At 36.3% G+C, this 19,832-nt stretch overlaps 1 protein-coding gene across 1 annotated transcript in view; it reads right to left on the bottom strand.

The window, feature by feature from the left end:
- Positions 1-19,603, bottom strand: part of LOC124359622 (X-linked interleukin-1 receptor accessory protein-like 2) — a 72,447-nt gene extending 52,844 nt beyond the window's left edge. Inside the window, exon 1 of the mRNA XM_046812524.1 lies at positions 19,101-19,603. Coding sequence (XP_046668480.1) covers positions 19,101-19,306 — 206 coding nt within the window. The 5' untranslated portion in view covers positions 19,307-19,603. The remainder of the gene's footprint in view (positions 1-19,100) is intronic.
- Positions 19,604-19,832: the final 229 nt, after the last annotated feature.

The raw sequence follows: 19,832 nt of genomic DNA, 5'->3' as shown, positions 1-19,832 counted from the left end.
CTCCTACCTTGTGTATTTAGAACAAGTTTTATAATACTAATACCACAATTTTATCCTCACCCAGGACTTCCTCTAACGGAAAGTAGAATGTGAAGCCTTGGTAGATTACACTTTTAGCACTTCTGATACCAAAGGAACAGAACTTCTTGATGATACTTACCATCTTTATCCAAATAGCTTAAGATGGCAAAATGACCAGTCAATATGCACGTGTTCTGCAGTTTGTTTTAGTGAATTTATCTCTAGAGATACCCTCGAAATATTTTTTAGATTTCCATGCTCCTCGATTAATAATGACAAAAACAATTAAATTTTTAATGCATGAAACAATTGCAATAATTGTACTGCAAATGTCACTTTAAATAAAAGATTTAAATGGGTAGAAAGGACATAAAAAGGCTGCCAAGTGAAGTGTCCCGCAGTACTCGGTACTCAGTACTCGGATGCCTGCACCGAGACCAGATGTAATTAACGATGGACGCACGGTGATGAATGTCCCGAAAGGTAAGAACAACTCGATGAAAAAGGAACAAGCCGCCTTATTCCTGAGCATTTTTATGCGTCGCCAGAGACGAAGAATTAAATTCAAGGACAGACATTTTGAGGCAAATCGAGTTTTGATAACGCAAAAAATGACGTTCGTCAAAATGGCAGTAGTTCCCAGAGAACTGGGCGGGCGGGAATGTGGATCCGGGCTCGCTATTGACAAGCCGCTCCGCACAGGCCGGAGCTCGACTCGCAGCGGGTAAAAAATGTGGCTGCTAATGATTACAGTGAAATTTGGAAAATTGTCAATATCACATAAAAATGCGTTGAAATTTGTTCTCTAGCTAAAAGACACAACAGTGGGGTAAAAAAATAAAACATTGCATACATCAATAACTATCATCTAAGTTTTCCCGTTCACACTGCATCGAAACTAAGTAGCATGTACACCACTATTTTACTAATATCGACCGTCATCGACTCTTTCTTCGGCGAGAATAAACAAAATAATCTGGTCCATCGACTTTAAAAATATTCTCAAACATCTTCTTGCAACACAACTCCACCCTGTTGTGCACACGCGTGATTTTGTTTTTAAACTTCGGGCTAATAACTAATATTTGGATTTACGGTATGTCACATTGACATTATGTCAATCAATTGAATCTTACTGGGATTCGATTAGCTGAAACATAAATCAGCCAATGCGACCAATCGAATGTCGAGTTGGCCCCGCCCTCGAATCGTGAAAGGAGCTGCGGGCAGGCACGGGACCACCATCAACGTGGACCTGTGATACCATCATCTCATTATACTACAGGCTCTGTCAAAACCTCCCGGGACCGAACGTAATGAGGCCTGACTGCGTCACACCGGCATGGCGTTGCGAGCGTGGGCAATGGAAACGATTGCGATCGAACTGACAACACGGGCTTTTTGAACTTCAGAGTGACGATAATATTACAATTTACACATTTTAAGTTTGAAGTATCACTTTAAAGAAACGTATTTAAAACGTCTTGACTGAATGTTTAGGTTTCACGAGTAACATGTACGAAAATTCAGAAAAGTTTCATAATAAACTATAAATTTTAATTTTTAGACTTACAATGCGCCTCAACGAAATTTCTCTTTCTTCAGCAGCCGTTTAACGTTTCCACTAACTAGTCATTGACCAGATGAAATCTGTAAGTTGGTAATTGTCCGAATTTTTTTATCTCATTATTGTAATTTTCTAAGGTTGCATCGCAATAATATAGTGTTATACTAATAAATCTTAATGTTAGAACCTGTTCCGAAGTTTTAGGGGATAGACCCGACAGGGGACTTATATAAACGTACTTATTCATTTATAATATCTTCTTAATTAAATTTATGAGTGACTGTTGCAGCTCGACGGATAAGGTAAATATACAATTAGTTCTTTATTGTTAAAACGTACAGTAGTAAAAAAGATACAAATTATCTATAGAGATACGAGTATTTAACAAAGTCTACTATATGAATACCATTCCTGAATGCAGTAACCTTCTATTTATACATTTTAGTTTAATAATGTAATGATTGCACAACACATTTTCAGTAATGTAAAAACTATTTAAAGGCAATCTTTATCTAATTCCGACAAATAAAGTGCCATTGCGTGTTTTTATCCGTCACATAATATAATTAACAAGATTGCTTTAACACCTGTAGCGTTATGCAGTCAATAATACGCTACAAGTATCATTCGTTTGTAATGACAGTGTTCATGATACCACCACCTGAAATTAAGAAATTAGTAATTATTAACATTACACTGTAACGTGAGTCAAGAGAAAGTGCAAAAAATTGAACAAGCCCGAACTCAAGATTGTATGTTGGCTGGCTGGCTGGTTAAATAAACCGATTGCTAATTGGATGGAATGAAGATGGCTGACATTGGGAATGGAGATTGTTATATTTGAGACAAGAGCAACGCCTGTTTTGATTCTGTTCTACAAGAGTACGATACTCTTGTTTATTTTAACTTTATCGGATTTTCTTACTCAACGTCTTATCAAGACAAAGTTTGTGACAACTGATGATAGCTATTCAATGTTCATCCCAATTGCGATCTGCAGATCATATTTGAATATATAGTCCTTATTAAGATAAAGTTTGTTACCATTTGATAATAGCTATTCAATGCTCATCCCAATTGCGATCTGCAGATCATATTGGAATATATAGTCCTTATTAAGATAAAGTTTGTTACCATTTGATAATAGCTATTCAATGATCATCCCAATTGCGATCTGCAGATCATATTTGAATATATAGTCCTTATTAAGATAAAGTTTGTTACCATTTGATAATAGCTATTCAATGCTCATCCCAATTGCGATTTGCAGCCAATAAGTTTGTATAGGTACAGCCCGTATTAAGACAAAGTTTATAGAGCAGGCATAACAAAAGAACATACACACAGCTGTTGGTATGCTGAGTCTCTGATAGAATCAGAGTATAAAATATTGTAAACAAAATACTATAAAATATTGTATTTTGATCGTCAAATAAAGGCAAAACATGTTCAGGAACTTCTTTGGAAAACACTAGAAAAGCAATTAGGCGTTTGTAGATGAAACTGCGTTGCATGCTGTTAGTCACGTAGACCCCTGTTTTCCAATGCCACAATATATTGTAAACGGTTTATATCCTGTATAAGGCCCCCCATCCACTTACAGTTCGAACTGCAGTTCTTGACTGCAGTCAGAACTGTGAACGGTGGGACTGTGGACTGTGTTGAAAAATGTTCACGTCAGTACGGACTGCAGTCGCGGACCGCAGTCCCGTTCGGTGGCGTGGTTGTCGTGGTCAGTCTTTTCCGGTGTTTTGCCGTAGGTGTGTACTTTGTAGTTATTATTCGTTATATTATTTATTATATTTTTAGTTATATTATTCGTTTTTGTGGCTGTAGGAAAAGTGCATTCTAAGTTCTTATCGTATGTGAAGTTAAAGTGCAATGTCTAACGTTTGAAGATTTGGCAGCATACGCTGTAATAGCGGTAGCTATTAAAAAACGCAAGAAACGAAGGCATCAAATGTGGAAAAAAAGAATGGCTTCAGAGGAAGAGATTTAACCACGTTCACCTTCTTAGGGAGCTTGAAGCATATCCTAGAGACTGGAAAAACTACTTAAGAATGGACGAGAAAACGTACTTTGATTTATTACGTATAGTAACACCATTGATTACCAAACAAGATACAAAAATGAGGGAAAGCATTACACCACATGAAAAACTGACTGCGACATTGCGGTATCTAAGCACTTGGCAGAACAATGGAAGATTTAAAGTTTTCAACGAGAATTTCCCCCCAAACATTAGGAAGAATAATTCCAGAGACCTGCTCAGCTATTGTCAAGGCCTTGAATGACTATTGCAAGGTTAGTAGCCTAATGTGTGTTTCAAGTAGTTTTGAAAAATCCAAAATATGAAACCAGATATAAAAGTTAGAAAAAGAAATAAAGTAGGTCTTTGTTGTTTTCGAATGCCAAACATACTGTTAAGAAATTACAATATTTTTAATCTGCTTATGGATTTGTTAAGGTACATAGCCTACACATTGTATTATGTCCACTACTTTTTGCTAATTTTAAATTACAACTCCAGTATCTCTAACGATTACGAGTTCATTTCTGTGTGCACACAACATTTAACCATTTTATATAAAGTAGTAAAAGGTAATGAAACTCATACAAAATTATTGTAAACATTATATTATCCATACTTGTATTTGTTGCGTTGTACAAAACAACACATTTACTTTTTATAACTAAGGAAGAAAAAGTAAAAAATCAATTTAATTAATGTAAGTATAAAGATAAAAAGTAATACGTACCTATGGTGTATGTTTAACCACAAATGAGTAAAGTAATAATTATAAAAACTATGACACTGTCAAACATAACATTGCAATCTAGTATTACAAAACACATGGCAGCTCACAACAGTACCGCATATGAATAAAGATTAAAGTGTAATTTTAATTGAGTGCAAATATTTTCACCACAAACAAAAAAAAAATAATAAATGTAATTTGTTCAACATATAACTCTCAATGTACTCAACTACTGGAGTAGGCCTACTAAAAAAAACCGCACAGCTTGGGTTGTGAAAAGTTTACAGGTTTAAGCCTACTTGTTAATAATAGAACACTTAATTTAGATTTGTATAGTTGACACTGAAGCCAGACATTGCTGTATCATCATACATTGGTTCATAGGTTGATCTACCTCCTGAACTTGGGGTAACACTAGCTGCCGATGGTGTTGTGGAAACTTGAGTAAAGAATACCTGGGTTAACTGTAGCAAATCGTGTTAGTCCACCTAGTTCTGCTTCAAACAGGGCATCATTAATGATTTTCTGCGCATAAATCCTTTGCTCATTGTTCAGCAATCTCAGCTTTTGAGCAACGTTCTTCCCAAAGGCGTCGTAGTGATCTTCTTCTTTTGTTGTTGCCAGTCGTTGTCCAATATTAACCAAGACTTGATCACACGGGGACAATTTTTTTTGCCGTTTAAAAGAAATCTTTAGGTTCAGGTGTTGCAGAGGTAATATTGGAAGCGGTTTCGAGCAACTTGAGGAGGATTCTGTAGAATTGGGGCGCTGGTACATTTTCCTCAGCATCTAATGGTTCTTTTTGTGAATCGTCCAGCATCTCCTGAAAAAAAAAAATGTTTGAAAAAAATGTCAAAATCCGTGACTTTTCGCGGATTTCCTTTATTTCCGTGCCCGGTAGACACCCTGTCATTACTTAATAATGAACCACAATATCAATAATGATTTCAGTTATCACCACAGTACATTCTTAACTACTTATTTATTACTTTCTCAAAATATTATATTGAAAAAATTACAGAGGGGGTGGCGAACGGAAAACGAGGGGTGATACGGTTCTCGATGGGTTTGATTTCATTAAAATTTGTTCCGTACAAAACGCTGGTCTGAAATATGACAGCTGACAGTTTATGAATTGTTTTCAGGTACCGAATTACAGCCGAGGAGTGGAAACAAATTGCACAGGAGTACGGGGAAAAATGGAATTTCCCCAACTGCCTAGGCAGCATGGATGGAAAGCATATAGCCATAACACCACCACCACCTGGAGTGGTTCTTACTTCTATAACTATAAGGGGTTTCCATAGTCAGGTACTTTTCTGCATTGCTAGTGCAAACTATGAAATAATTTATTTTCATTTTGGTGTTAATGGCCGGGTATCTGATGGAGGAGTTCTGAAAGAGACAGACTTCAACAAGAAACTAACAGATAAAAGCCTCAATTTACCTGAAGAGGGCATTGTAGACTGCGAAGCTCTTCCATACGTATTCATTGCAGATGACGCCTTCCCCCTAACTGAGGTCATAATGAAACCCTTTTCCTATAGGGTTGCAAACAAACCTAGAAAGGTATATAACTACCGACTCTCAAGAGCACGCCGAATGAATGGTCGAAAGTGTTTTTTGGGATTCTCGCTGAGAGAAGATTTCAGGTTCTACAAAAACCAATCACCTTCATTGACTTGAAGAAAGTGAATAGTGTTGTTGTTGCGTGCTGCTACCTGCACAACTATTTGCGTAGGACAATCCCTCAAAGGTACTCACCTAAAGACTGGTTTGGATTTAGATGACGACGAAGTTGGTGTGTCTAAGCCTGGACCCAAGAACCAGCGATCACATGGCATTACAAGTATAGACAAACCGATCGCCCCAATGGCTAGTGCAAAAGAAGTAAGAAATAAATTTGTTCATTATTTTAGCAACAAAGGAAAAGTGGAATGGCAAAGACAGATACATCTCTTAGTTTATAATGATTATTTGAAAACAAAATACCTCCGATGACAAACTGTAAGTTAGTTTGTAGCATTGTGAATACATTATTTAACCGCAAAACTAGTAATTTAATTCTCTTACCTCGTCTTCACTGACTCTTCCTTCTCCTAAGTTGGAAGTCCCTCCTAGACATTCTTCCTGGTCAATAAGAAACAAAAGTTCTCTGTAGTACCACAGCTTTGGTACATATATATCGTCTGTAACCACTGCCAGGAACGTTTGAGAGGCTGTTACCTTTCTTTGTTCCTTACGAAATGCACTTCTGATATTGTTTATCTTCTTCAACACACATCGCTTTTTGTTGCAGTACTGTCAAACCCTTTCACTACTAATAGTAAACTACGGTGGGCTGCTTCCTTCTTTTCCCTATTGTGATAGTCTTTTGACTTAACCTTCCATACACATTCATGTTTCCTAAACTCCTCTATAAACTGTAAAAGATTATCCCTTCGACCAACTGGCCATGATTGCCGCGTCACAAACAAAACAATGCGCAACCACCAAACGCTCACCACTCAATGACGCATGAGGCCGACACGGAGCAGCTGAGCTAGCGCATGCGCATATCTCGCAGCTTGGACTGTCGACTGTGGCCTGTCACGGGAGCCTCCACTAACTAGCAGTTCCGCCTGCAGTCCGATCGTTGAACTGTCGCACCGTGCGACAGTTGACAGTCCAACGATTCGCCTGCCGGATTCCCCATCCACTTACAGTTCTAACTGGCAGTCCCGGACTGTCTCAGTCCAGGACTGCAGTTAGAACTGTAAGTGGATGGGGGGGCCTAAGAAAAACTAAATGCAACCAATGGTCTATCTTCCTCGTTTACTGTATGTCTGTCTGTTCGTGTTTATAACTCATATTCCATTGTTTGAATTTGTATGTGACATGGCTATGGACAAGAAGTGCTCAGAAAGTCCTACAAAATTTAAAGATTTTATGTATAGATATAACCACGCTATGACGGAGAGATAGAAACGGTGTTTAAGAACATTTAAAAACCAAATTAGAGGCTCGATACAACAGGGTAAATGTAATAAGAAATTATGTTACTAGATACTTTTAGGTTATTTATGAAATGAGGATATTAAGAATAATGTAGGTTACGTTGTAGTACGAGCAGAATTCAGAAAAGGATAAAACGTGCTAGCTACGTATCACATTTTATTGTAGCAAGGACAACATCCTGGTCCGGAGAGCGACCTGGACATCTCCCTGTAGACAGGTTTTTACAAATTTCAGTTTCGATAAAGAGGTAGTAGAGTTGATATTTTACACAAAATGTTAACTAATTCTCAAGTTATCGCGTATACAGGCGAACACACACCGTTATTTAAATCTGATTTCATCGTCTGCAAGCAGTGGAAGAGACTCCGCAGCCAATGCATGCTACTCTTGAACACGTATTGAGGGTGTATCCCTAGAATTTGAAATTGATAAATGTATTAGTAATATTTCCTTGTGCATCTTCTGTACTTATGTAGACACAAAGCAAACACAAAACCATAGAAATCGTAAATAATTATTGGGTGTCAAATATCTATTCGCCGGTGCCAGGAGATTTATTACCTATGTTAAAAGCACCTAGGCATATGCAAAGCTCATATGAGTATTTGCGTATGCGCAGCACTGTTCTGAGCTATGTTCAAAATATTTTAAGACTAGTTCTCCAAAAAAGTTATTTTAAAATCGATTAAATATTTATACTTAAGACAAAAAAAGCTTTGTATGAAAGCAACCTCAACCAATTCAAGAAAGCAACATAAAATGGGTAGATAATTTACTGAAAAAGTCATAAGCTTAACCCTTTTACAATAGTATAGGTACTCGGTTTATTTTCTAATTGCTTTTTGTGTGTTTTCGTCAATACGGTTGCCTGTAAGAATAATGGTCACTTCGTTGACAGACAAGTACCGGGACTCCCAATGGACCGATGTTTACCACTTTCCGTATCACTGTAGAGGTAGTTGAGGTGGAGTTTCACACCAAATGTCAACTCACTAGGTGACCTCGTGACAGTTTCGTGCGTACAGACAGACAGAAATCGGATTTCGTTCATCACTTTCGGGAAAGTCTTCGGTAAACGCGCGACAATCAAAAGGAACCAGTTTAATACTTAATAGTTTCATATAGCCTACATCGCAGAAGTCATTATAAAGGGGGTAAGAGCACAGAGTAACGTATTATATACATTGTTACTGTATGGTACAGGACAGGTGGTCTGGCTGTGAGCCGGCACAGTTTTTATTACTGTCGACCAACACGGGACAAGCAGGTTCTAACTGATAGACACACAGGACATGAGACAAGAACGAACTTGTCGTGTCAAGCCGGCAACCGATAATAACATGTAAATAATTCGACTTTAGCTCACCACAGCACCGACTGAACTGTTTTCGTGTGTGTATTTTATGTTTCGGTTCTTTGTTGTTAGTTTGTACAACAGTGTGTTCATTGCTATATTGTGTTGAATTGTTAGCCTTTTCGAATGCTTAAACTAACGTTTAAGAAACACCTCTTTAAGAAAAGAACATAAACCTGCCCTCTAATTCTCGAGTTTCTATTATCGTAATACTAGACGTTGGCGAACGTCAGTAATTCTGTTGTTGTCAGGAGACGTAAAGATATTCAGAAGGTCGCCAACTGAACAATAACTCTCACCTAAATCAAATTGAAAATGGAAGATCGGAAAATGGAACAAACAAATGAAGTCAGAATCGAAGAAGTATGAAAATAGAAGTTTAACTAATGTGGGTGTTGTCAGTAGTTCACAAGTAACTTAGTGCTGTTCCAGATAATATTTCTTCAAAGTTACTTAGAAAATGTGTCCGTGATCGTGTAGCGTGTCTATTATCTTATCTGATAAATGTAAATGAGCGAGTTCCTAGAATCGCTGAAATTGGTATATCTGCACAACAGAAGACAATTTTAGCATTATTAATAACCCAAAACCTTTGAACAAATATTTTACTTGCTCGTTTTTTATTTAGACAATATCACTTCAAATAAGAAATATGGTTTCCAGAAATATACTTCCACTACTGATTCTGTGTCAAATGGTTTGTACCTTTAAGTATACGATAATTTCAGAATGACTAAAAATGTATATTTAAACGTTTGTTGATTATTTCTGAACCCAAGCAAAGCATATACCCTGGAGAAAAATGAAGTTCTTTTAGATAAATTTAACTACTACTATGATATGAGAGGTAATTAAGTTTAATGAATATTTATGCAGAAAACAGAAAGTAAAAATTTCGATGTTGAAGGGGTTTTTGCTAGAGGTTTCTTACCAGTGAACTGACTTATATTACTACTAGTAGTACTCTAAGAGTCCAGAGGCTGTTCTAGCCCCGACCCTAAACTTACTTTATCATGTTTCTAGTGGAGTATCTGATTATTTTCTCTCTGCATATTTTAAGATGGGGTTTCTCTAGTGTTGTCCCCAACTCACGCGATAGTCTGGAGACTGGTGCTTATGTACTAAGTGATTTACTGCAGCAGTGGTTCGAAAGTAACAGTTTCAAAAAAAGCAAACAAAATTAAGTTATGCTAGTGATTCTTTATCACCCTAAGTATAATTATAGACAGACCATTGATTCATGTTATCAAACAACTTTTTGTTTCTGTCTGTGAATTCTCTTCTCAATTGACGTATCTAGCAGAAGAATAAAGGAATCTTAAATTTACAAAGAATTTAAAGAGAAATATTCTATTAATGGCATACTTTGATTTTCTGCATCCTTACTTGTCCTCTCCTCCATATTAACATATCCGTCTACGACAGACAACACATAGACGACATGTGCGAACAGCGCACAGCTAGTCGTCAAGAACTGCATACCGCTTTGTTCTGCCACGACTCGGTCGGTACGGTTCGCGTGTGACCGTGGTCGGGGAGTGGCTCGGCCGCGACTGCTACCAGCTTCTTCTGGGAACTGGTCGCGGCTCTCGTGGTCGGCGGTCGTCCTCACAACACTGCCTCGCCCGGGATCGAGTTACAGTCCGAGGAACATAGCCTACCTGTTTTACCCACTTCCTAAGAAGTATGTCGTTACAAATACAAGGCCATCAAATAAATAAGCTAATGTGTGTTGAGAACAACTTATCAACTTTTTCTCAACATTCTTTCTTTCCGATAGAGAAAGAAATATATAAAGAGGTAGATAAGACTTTTACATGTTTTTTGGTACATGAAATACACTACAAGAATGTTTGATCAAACTGTACAATAATTCATGTTTAACTTTCAATATTTATAAAAATCCATAAGCAATTTTGTAATTTGCTAAAACATGTTCGACTTAGTTGTAACATATATGGTAAATAAAACAAATTATACATGAAACTTTTTATCCAAACATATAGTTAATTGTAAAACTCAAATTAGACACATATCTACAAGTGTAAATACATCATAAGTTATAAATAACTGTTAACAATAATGCAATCCTTAAGCTCTTTAGTTCTATTTTTTACAACTTGAATATTTTATTAAAGGATTCTTTTTAAACTACTACGGTTTACAGAGGAAGAAATGTTTATTTTTATACTAAATGACAATGACAATTATTTATTAAACATAGTACATAACGTTGGTCTACATGTAGATATAATTAATTCACACCTAGGCTAATCAAAGATTGAATTGTTGTTAGCAAACTAGATGGACATTAGAGGAATTTATTTTTTACAAACTTTGGTACTTTTTCGACTTCAATACGAAACAGTCGTCCTGTCTAATTGACAAGCCTGAAAAACAACAAAATTAGATAAATACACGACTAAACAGAGGCATCCAACGCGATAACACGACCGACAGAAATCTATTCTTTTACGTTCCAAAAAATTACTTTGTCTAAAAAAGTGACCTTGTAATAAGATGACGAAAATTTTGTAAAGTTTTGATAATTTATACCGCCTTGCAACAAGACAAACTGTAAATGAACACAGCACGAATGTATAATCGACATTACATGGTATGAGTGGCGCAGAGTGGCTAGATAGTCTACCAGCGCACGTGTATAGACTAGATAACGACATATGAGGCATATAAACATAAAACCTAGCCAGACAAAACGGAGATAAGACCGTGGCGCCTGCGCTTGACGTCTGGCAGGTGTTTCCAGCACTCCGCACTAGCTCAGCCCTACGTCACTGTCAGCACAAGGGATAATAGAAACGGTAGCGTCGATAAGTAAATAAAAGCTATAGTTTAAAATGTTGCATGCTATCTCATTGAAGCCTGTTACGAGAAACGTGGTTTGGCGTACTCATTTGGTCTGCTGAGGGGATGGAAAAATCTCTTATGTATCTGTTTCTGTGTCTTTAAATATCTATCTGCAGGACACCTCAATAATGACATTAGCTAGAGATTTGAATTTCGACAGTAATCTCAGCGATGCCAGTTAGGCGACACGCGGTGTGCCGTACTTCTGCCTAGTATAAACACACAACATAGGTTTGGGTGAAATCGTTGAAGAATTTCCCATAAGTAATAAATCACCATGTTCGTCGGAATCGAAATGGACCAGTATCGAAGGGTAAAACATATCAACCGATAATATTATATCATCAGAGAATATTTTTAAATTAACACGCGAGAAAAAATAAACGTGTTTGTCTTTGTCTCGTGGATTGACAGTGATATAACTATTATTTTAAAGCATACGTATCTGGTGGATTGTTTTACGAGTACCAAGCTAAAATAAAACAAGTATGCAGTGTAAATTAGCTCTTGTTCCTAGACATATATGCGTAACTGCCCGTCATCAGAAACCGATGCTTGTAGCTTGAAGAGAAATAAAGAATATGGCAGCTAGGAAACTCTCAACAAAAATAATACTCAAATTAATAAAAAAGTATGATTACATATAAATGCTATTTGCTCCATGCGATTCCACAAGTTGAATATGGCAGCTAGGAAACTCTCAACAAAAATAATACTCAAATTAATAAAAAAGTATGATCACATATAAATGCTATTTGCTCCATGCGATTCCACAAGTTATTTCATCTTTTACGTTGTAAATAAGCACAAATATAACGGCCGGCTCTTCAGTACAAAAGTTTCGTGTTGTTTGCTCTAAAACATACAAAAGGTCCTTCGTCGGAGACCTCTGTCAAGGTGTCCCCTGTGCTCTTCTGGGAACTGTTTCCTAAGAATGGCAGAAGGGGAGGGGAGGTGGAGGTGTCGCCATTCATTGTAGGGTCACCTGGGCTCGCCGACGTCCCAAGGCATTCGCAGAACTGCGGTTCGGCTGCGGCCTGCGCGGGCGTGACGGTGCTGCACAGCGAGACAGCTGCCCTGCCCCCTCTACACATACCACCATCATCTCTCCCACCGCCACCGCCACCGGTACCATAAATATGATATATGACCTTTTAGATCCACTCATGAGTCAACACTGACTGACTACTGAACGATTTAATCAGTTGACACGTTCCTGTATTCTGTACTTCCCAGTGGATTCCCCACTTCTTCTAATCTTTACGCCTTCATTCATTAATTCATATCTCTCACGTCACTACACGACAGAACAATGCGACACAATAGTTAAAATGTGGAGTCAGGAGATCTATCTATGTAGGATATATAATATGTGACGTCGCGAATCTAGCGGTGGCAGGACGATGTTGCCTTGACCTGAAGAGGTTCTATCAGTAGTGTACTCTCACTTCGGAACTCCAACCACTCTCCAACTTCACCTGTCCGATAAGATATTTTTTTTTAATTGGTGGGAATTTTTAATTTTGTTAGAAGTTATTTCTTGGAACTCTACTCTACTGCACAGGCGTATTCTAGATGTGGTATCATGAGGCACTGGTATGAACAATATTAACACTTGCTTACACTTTCATGCCAACAGCGTAGATGAACAGCTGTGGGAGTGTTTGCGTAGAATCTAGAGCCCATCGTGTTAAGATCGTAGATCCATATGGTAGACGGACTGTAGGTCCACGTCGTTAAAATTCTGAGGTCATTTCTTATGTTCTTAAAGAGCGGACAATGGGTCCATGGTTCCGACCTGGGACCCACTGCCCGTCTAACGGGTTTCTTTTGATCAGGGTTGACAAGGGATCTTCCTAACACTGCAGTATTTCAACGGATATTTCTAGATCTAGATCGTGGGAGAAAATAATATCAATCAACGGTCAAATATCAATGGTACTGTATAAGAATATTGCTCATTTTTTACCTCAATGGTTAATATCCAACGAACCCCATCACTTTCATTCAAGCTTTCCACTTCAACTCATCAGAACCATACGCACTTTATTTTGAATACTAGTTATTTTAATTGCGGTGTATGCATTTCAATAACAAAAAAACTGTTCAGTAGATTACACTTCTTTTTACAAGAAAGTTTTTTTGCAGTACACCTCAAAAGTTTATTTATAATGTGATATAATTTTGTCAGTACTCATATATGTAAAATAAAATGCCAATACCATTGAACAATATTATTAACAATTTACTCTTAGCATATCTAATTATGTTTAGTTACACAATTTTAATATTCATTTATTTCAACAACCCAAAAATGAATATATTAATTATTGGTGATAAATGGAATAGGTCCTTTTTAATCTGCTAATATTATTATTATATTGTGTGCAGTAATTTCATGTTTTATTTGAAAATTTATATAATTTGATAAATTAATGTGTATTGTGGCCTATTGCCCAAAGTCTGGATAGGCCAAATAGATATATAAATTAAAATGAGTGATAAATATCATAAAAATTGCGTATTTGTACATATGTGTATTTTTAAATGTTTAGTGATGGATATGTGTACGATAGCACTGTGCTGTATATGTTATCCCCATTCAAAGTCCAAATAATATTTAGAAACATTAGAAACATGTGTGTGTGTGTGTGTGTGTGTGTGTGTGTGTGTGTGTGTGTGTGTGTGTGTGTGTGTGTGTGTTTTCTCGGTAAGTTATTATGTAATTTGTAATCCATGATCAAATACGTAATGTAGAGATATAAATATTTAACTACTTTTAATTCTTTATTTTACTTGGCTTACATTGACTTAAGAGTAACAGCTTACAGTAAACATTTATCACATTTGTATAAACAGTAATAACGTCAAATAAAACAATTAGGCGGAAAAGTACATTTTCTTCCAAACTTATATTATTATACTACGTATATAAATAGTAAACTTGTATATACATATTATACTCGAAATTAGAAATGTTAATTTCATTTTAGTTTAATATAGTGTTACTCCCTACTATACAATTAAACTTACGTTCGTAAACTATAATTAATCGTGAATTGTTAATATACAAATAGGAATCCTAATATACGTATATTTATTAGTTGTAAAAGATTATTGAAAAATTGATGACACTTCAGGTTTGTTATTTTAATAAACACAGGATTACAAATAATCAGCCAGTTTCCCTAAATGTGTCATATATTACACATTTAATTCGAATATGATGTAGCTGCTGATAAGACATTACATCAGCTAAGGCTATGTCTCTGTAGACAAATAAGTTTTGTTTTATAGGCCAAGCGCCTCTAGTAATAAAATAGGATGGCTTCATAAAGTTTTAAGTAATGTGATACAACTATAAACGTGGCATATTCGATATGAACTAAATTGTTGTTTTAATTCTTAAAAGTAATAATAAAATAAAAAACTACCCATACAGTTGAAGTGTAAGTCTAAACGCATATACAGCATTAATGGTATCAACGGTGGAACAAGAGAGGGATAATTAATACAAACTTACTGTAGATGAGTATAATTTAATGGTATAATACCGTATTCCTGAGATACTAATATAATGAATAACGTATGGAATTTGTTTAAAAAAATAATCATAATTAGTAATTCACTTTACATGTAATAACTTAAGTGCTGGTATGAGTAAACTGTTGTCAATATTTACAAATTTAGGAGTAAGCTGTGAGAATGTAGTGCAAGCAGCACTTAAATAAGTGCAGGTAGAAAAACTAATGCACATCCAGGCCAGTTTTTAAAAGAAGAATCGGTAGTCCACAGGTACACTGCAGAACACTGACGGCAGTACCCTCGTCAAAACTAGGTGTGGACCTAACAAGTCCAACAATCGATCCAAACGTGGACCTACTGGTTCACCTTTAACCCACGTTTGTAAACCTTTTATTTGAGGAATAATCAAGTTTCATTGATTAATCAAGAATAGTTTGAATGCATAATAGCAAAGTTCCGGAAACGTTTTATAGTTACGTTAGGCCTCGTAAATTTTGTTAAACTAATGACGCAACATTTCGGGACACTCCTCTAACACCTTTGACGTCATACCATTATCGTCTACACTATGTACAATTTACAGTAAAGAAAAAATTAATACGAAACAAAATTTGTAAACTAAGGGTGGTAAATAGGGAGATAACAAAACAAGGATAACTAACTGCACACCATAGTGTATTGAGAGGCAGACTGGTAAGATATATGGTATATTATGTAGATTAGATGTAGAGCGTGAACCAGTGAATCAGATCCGCGAGTGAATCACCAGATGGGAGACCCGCCAACCTACAATGAGAGTGAACTGTGCATGTAACTGGAACTGAACTTCCTATTGTACGAGTAATAAACAATGAGACCTCCGGTCCCAGTAATCGATCAAGCCAACTTCAGTTCCTTCTCCTCCGGACCTCTCTCTACACAACGCGTGCATGTTGCTTCAAATTGTAGTTTTATCTAGGAAATTTCTTCCAAAGGAAGAAACCGTCGATCCTAAGCACGTGCCCGACCCCGTGTTTGTGTAAAATTTGCTAGGCCAATATATAAAAATATCTATGTGCAGTGTGGAACAAAATTTAAAAAGTATTTAATTTTCGTAAGGAAGAAAATAGTAACACTTGGCGCTGGAAATATAACACGGCGCGGGGGACAGAATATAGGTACCGTAGTGGATTTACAAACACTGTTGGTAGCAGTACTGAGGTACTGATTGATCTACGACCCATCCGCTGTCAAGGAGGCCACGGTCTGGTGATGTACTGTCCTACCTGAGCCATTGTGAGAGGGGGCCTAACGTTGAGACTGCACAGTCCTTGGGGTGTGTTCAGACGAAGGAATAGAGAGAGCTTCATTCGTTACACTCTTTGTCGACTCCGAGCAGAGTGAGTTGTAAATGTACGGCGAAGACTAAAGAAAATAGGAACGTTAGGTACAAAATTGATAAGGTTATTATTATTGGTACATAGGCCTAACATGTTCATGATATTTATATGGTAGACTCAGTGTTTATATATTGAACAGTGTTTTGTTGTTAATAAAGTCATTAGCAAATACAACGTTTTAACTTTTTATAATACCTACTCGTACATTTAAGATATATTGGAGCGGCATACTGTTTAAAGAACCCACGCTTTTATATTGTTAAAACTGAAATATCGGTAAAATATAACATAGATTATTCATTATTATGATTTTTGAGAATATTATAATACCTATCGTAGAAGAATACTTTGTTTTAATACTGTTTGTCCCTAAATGTATAGAAACAAGTATTTTATTTATTATTATAAATCAAGTGTTTGTATTTATATTGTTGACTAAGATTAAGTAATTTGTATTTAATAACAGTAATTGTCTGCCTCTCGAGTGAGAACGATTACTACGATTACTTACTCTGTGTCCACAGACAGTGTAGACTCACGGTCGACACAGAGACGGACATGACAGGGCGCCTAAACCAACAAATCAGTGTCCATAAACATTGCACTGATTGATAGCCACTACACGCGGCCGGCGCGCCTGCTGTTGTGATCCGCTTATTTATGCTCTTCTGCTACCCTAGTCTATCACGCTGCTCCACGAACCTACATTTTATTCGGTAATGGATGATATAATGTCAGAGGAAAGAACTCCTTTACCGTAACGTGAAGTTTATTTCTTTTGTATAAGAGAGACATGCAAATAGTGGAAGTGAATATAAAAGTATTTATTATCTACTCAAAAAATTGTTATCACTCAACACATGGTAAAGATATTATCTTAACAAGGATAAGTCTTGTGACGAAATTAATAATGCTTGCCCTCTCCCCCATCCCTCACATTGTAAGTGGTTTAGATGGGTAATTATTACTCAAGACTGTTGCTAGTCCTACAACTAAAATCTAAATATAGCTTGGTGAACCCAGTAGTGATCTTATTCTAGTCTAAATACCCCTAGTAATATAAATAAACATGATCATAGAAGTTTAATCATTAGAATAATTAAAAAATGCGTAGTTGTTTCCATTTCGTATTTTCATATACATGGTTTAATTCGGCGAAAAGCTTATTTATATAGTCTAGAACTACATCTTATTTATTTATAAGATTGGTACTAAGGTTAGATTGGAAACTCTGTTAATCCAAGCAAATTAAATTAGTTTAATACATTTTCGGGGAACAGGGAAAGGTAGATTGAAGATTATAAAGCAATTAAAAGGGTTAATCCTCTAGGAGATAACTATTATAATCTAGACGCCTTTCCTGAGAAAGATATAGTCAGCCATACGGTTTACTTCAAGGTCAAAATGAGAAGTTATCAAAAGATATAAAACGACTATTTTATTCATAGATTATATTTTTCCTAGCTTTATACACTTAAAACCGACCATCAAGTACATTTAACAAGATATAATATAGCTAGAGATGTATCACAGTTTATAACAATTCCTGCAGTGAAACACACTGCTTATATCCCCATGGCCGGCCGGAGTCTGTATAAGTACAATACATGACTCATGTCGCACTGGAGGTGTTAAAGAACAGTTATAATATCGTCAGACAAATGCAAGAGGCAAAATTCCCACTTTAAGGCGTCTGTATATCCCTTAACTCAGACTGATGTAAGATTTATTGATATGTCTGACGGTTGGGTTTTAATGTGATAGCTAAGAGAAACACAACCTGAGAAAATATTTAAATAATAATATAATCCAGTATTTTGATCCAATTTGTTCAAGATTCTATAGATCTTACCAAACTTGATCAAATGGTTCAATTAAATCCAATATAGTTCGATAATACAATTTAGTTCAAATAAAGTTAAATATGTGAATATTCCCTAATTCCATTAACATCCACACAAAAACAGTCAAGTTTATAAAACTAGATATTTGATCGTATGACAGATTATAATTCATGGAAGGAGTATCAAGTAGAAAAGTAAATTATATTAAATAGTTCAAATGTGTAAAAAAATGTGATCTGATGAAATATGTAACAGATCCTCCAATTTCGTCCACCGCCAAAACTAACGCAGATGATCATCGATTTCTTTTTTAGGGAATATTTATTACTCTACCGATATCGAGAATAATCACATTTGGTTGTAATTGCAGATTGTCTCTCAGCTTCTAAACTATTAGATATTATTGAACAATCTAGCCACTATATCTCACATATTTCACGTAACGTTACCTATATTTTATACAAATAAAACAATTTTCAACCACAACTGATCGTTCAATATATTTATCAATTTGATTACATCGGAATATATAGTACAATTACAGTTGTAGTTTTTCTTTAAAACTAAATACTAACATGGTTTAAAAATGTATTGCAGGCCATTGTTTTCGTTATAAACAAACTGTCTAGTTAAGCTATTTACTACGTTACCATAAAGCACAGAATTTTCTATTCTGTGCTCTATGTACGTTACAGCTACTTTAAGCTATAAAACATAAATACAAATCCATTAAATACCATAGAGAACTAAAAATCTCTGATATTAAACAAATAATATTCAACTTACCATTCGATGCTTCTATATCCTTTAGCACAACAATGAAGACTTTTAAAACTGGACAACACCGCATATTCCGAAGAACTCAGTTCCTTAGTAAACTGAATTCCGGGTGTTAAGATTGAAGAGTTTCTTTTGTTCTCATCGCAGTAGTCCACAAGCCCCAAAGACATGGGAAACAAGCAGCAAAAAATAGTAAATCGGGAAAAATACATTTTGAGAAACTCTTCGTGCAAAAAATTAGATGTTAGTTTGTAGCAAAAGTTATTTTACACTAAAATAAATAAAAACCCGCGAGAAAATATATACTTTATCATATCTACAATGTTCGATTGATAACGGGAAGTGCGCGAACAAACGCTATGACGACCACTCATACCTCCTCCACAACGACTAGCCTCGCACTGGCACTCTATGTTCCGATGTTAGTGTTCTGGTTCTGGTCTGTTGTCCAATTCCTGCGCGGGGGGAGGTGGATTGTATATGTGCGTGTGCATGCCATCGGCAAACTTCGGCTGCGTTCGTTACTGTTTCGGCAAGACTCGGGGCTTGCCGTTTGTCATACAACCGAGACGAGCTCCTCACGCCTGAGTTTTAATGGGGCGATCAAGGCAGGCGGAGAGAAAGAGTGGGGGCAGAACCGAGCAGTACCGATAAATCCCGAAAATTCCTGACAAACCCTGTACATGCGGCTGATAGCGACCTCAGTTCGGAACGGTTCTGATTTCTATTATCTTTCGA

Source organism: Homalodisca vitripennis, chromosome 4 (assembly GCF_021130785.1).
Source record: "Homalodisca vitripennis isolate AUS2020 chromosome 4, UT_GWSS_2.1, whole genome shotgun sequence".
Classification (NCBI taxonomy): Eukaryota; Metazoa; Arthropoda; class Insecta; order Hemiptera; family Cicadellidae; genus Homalodisca; species Homalodisca vitripennis.
This window is presented reverse-complemented; position numbering and strand designations above follow the sequence as displayed.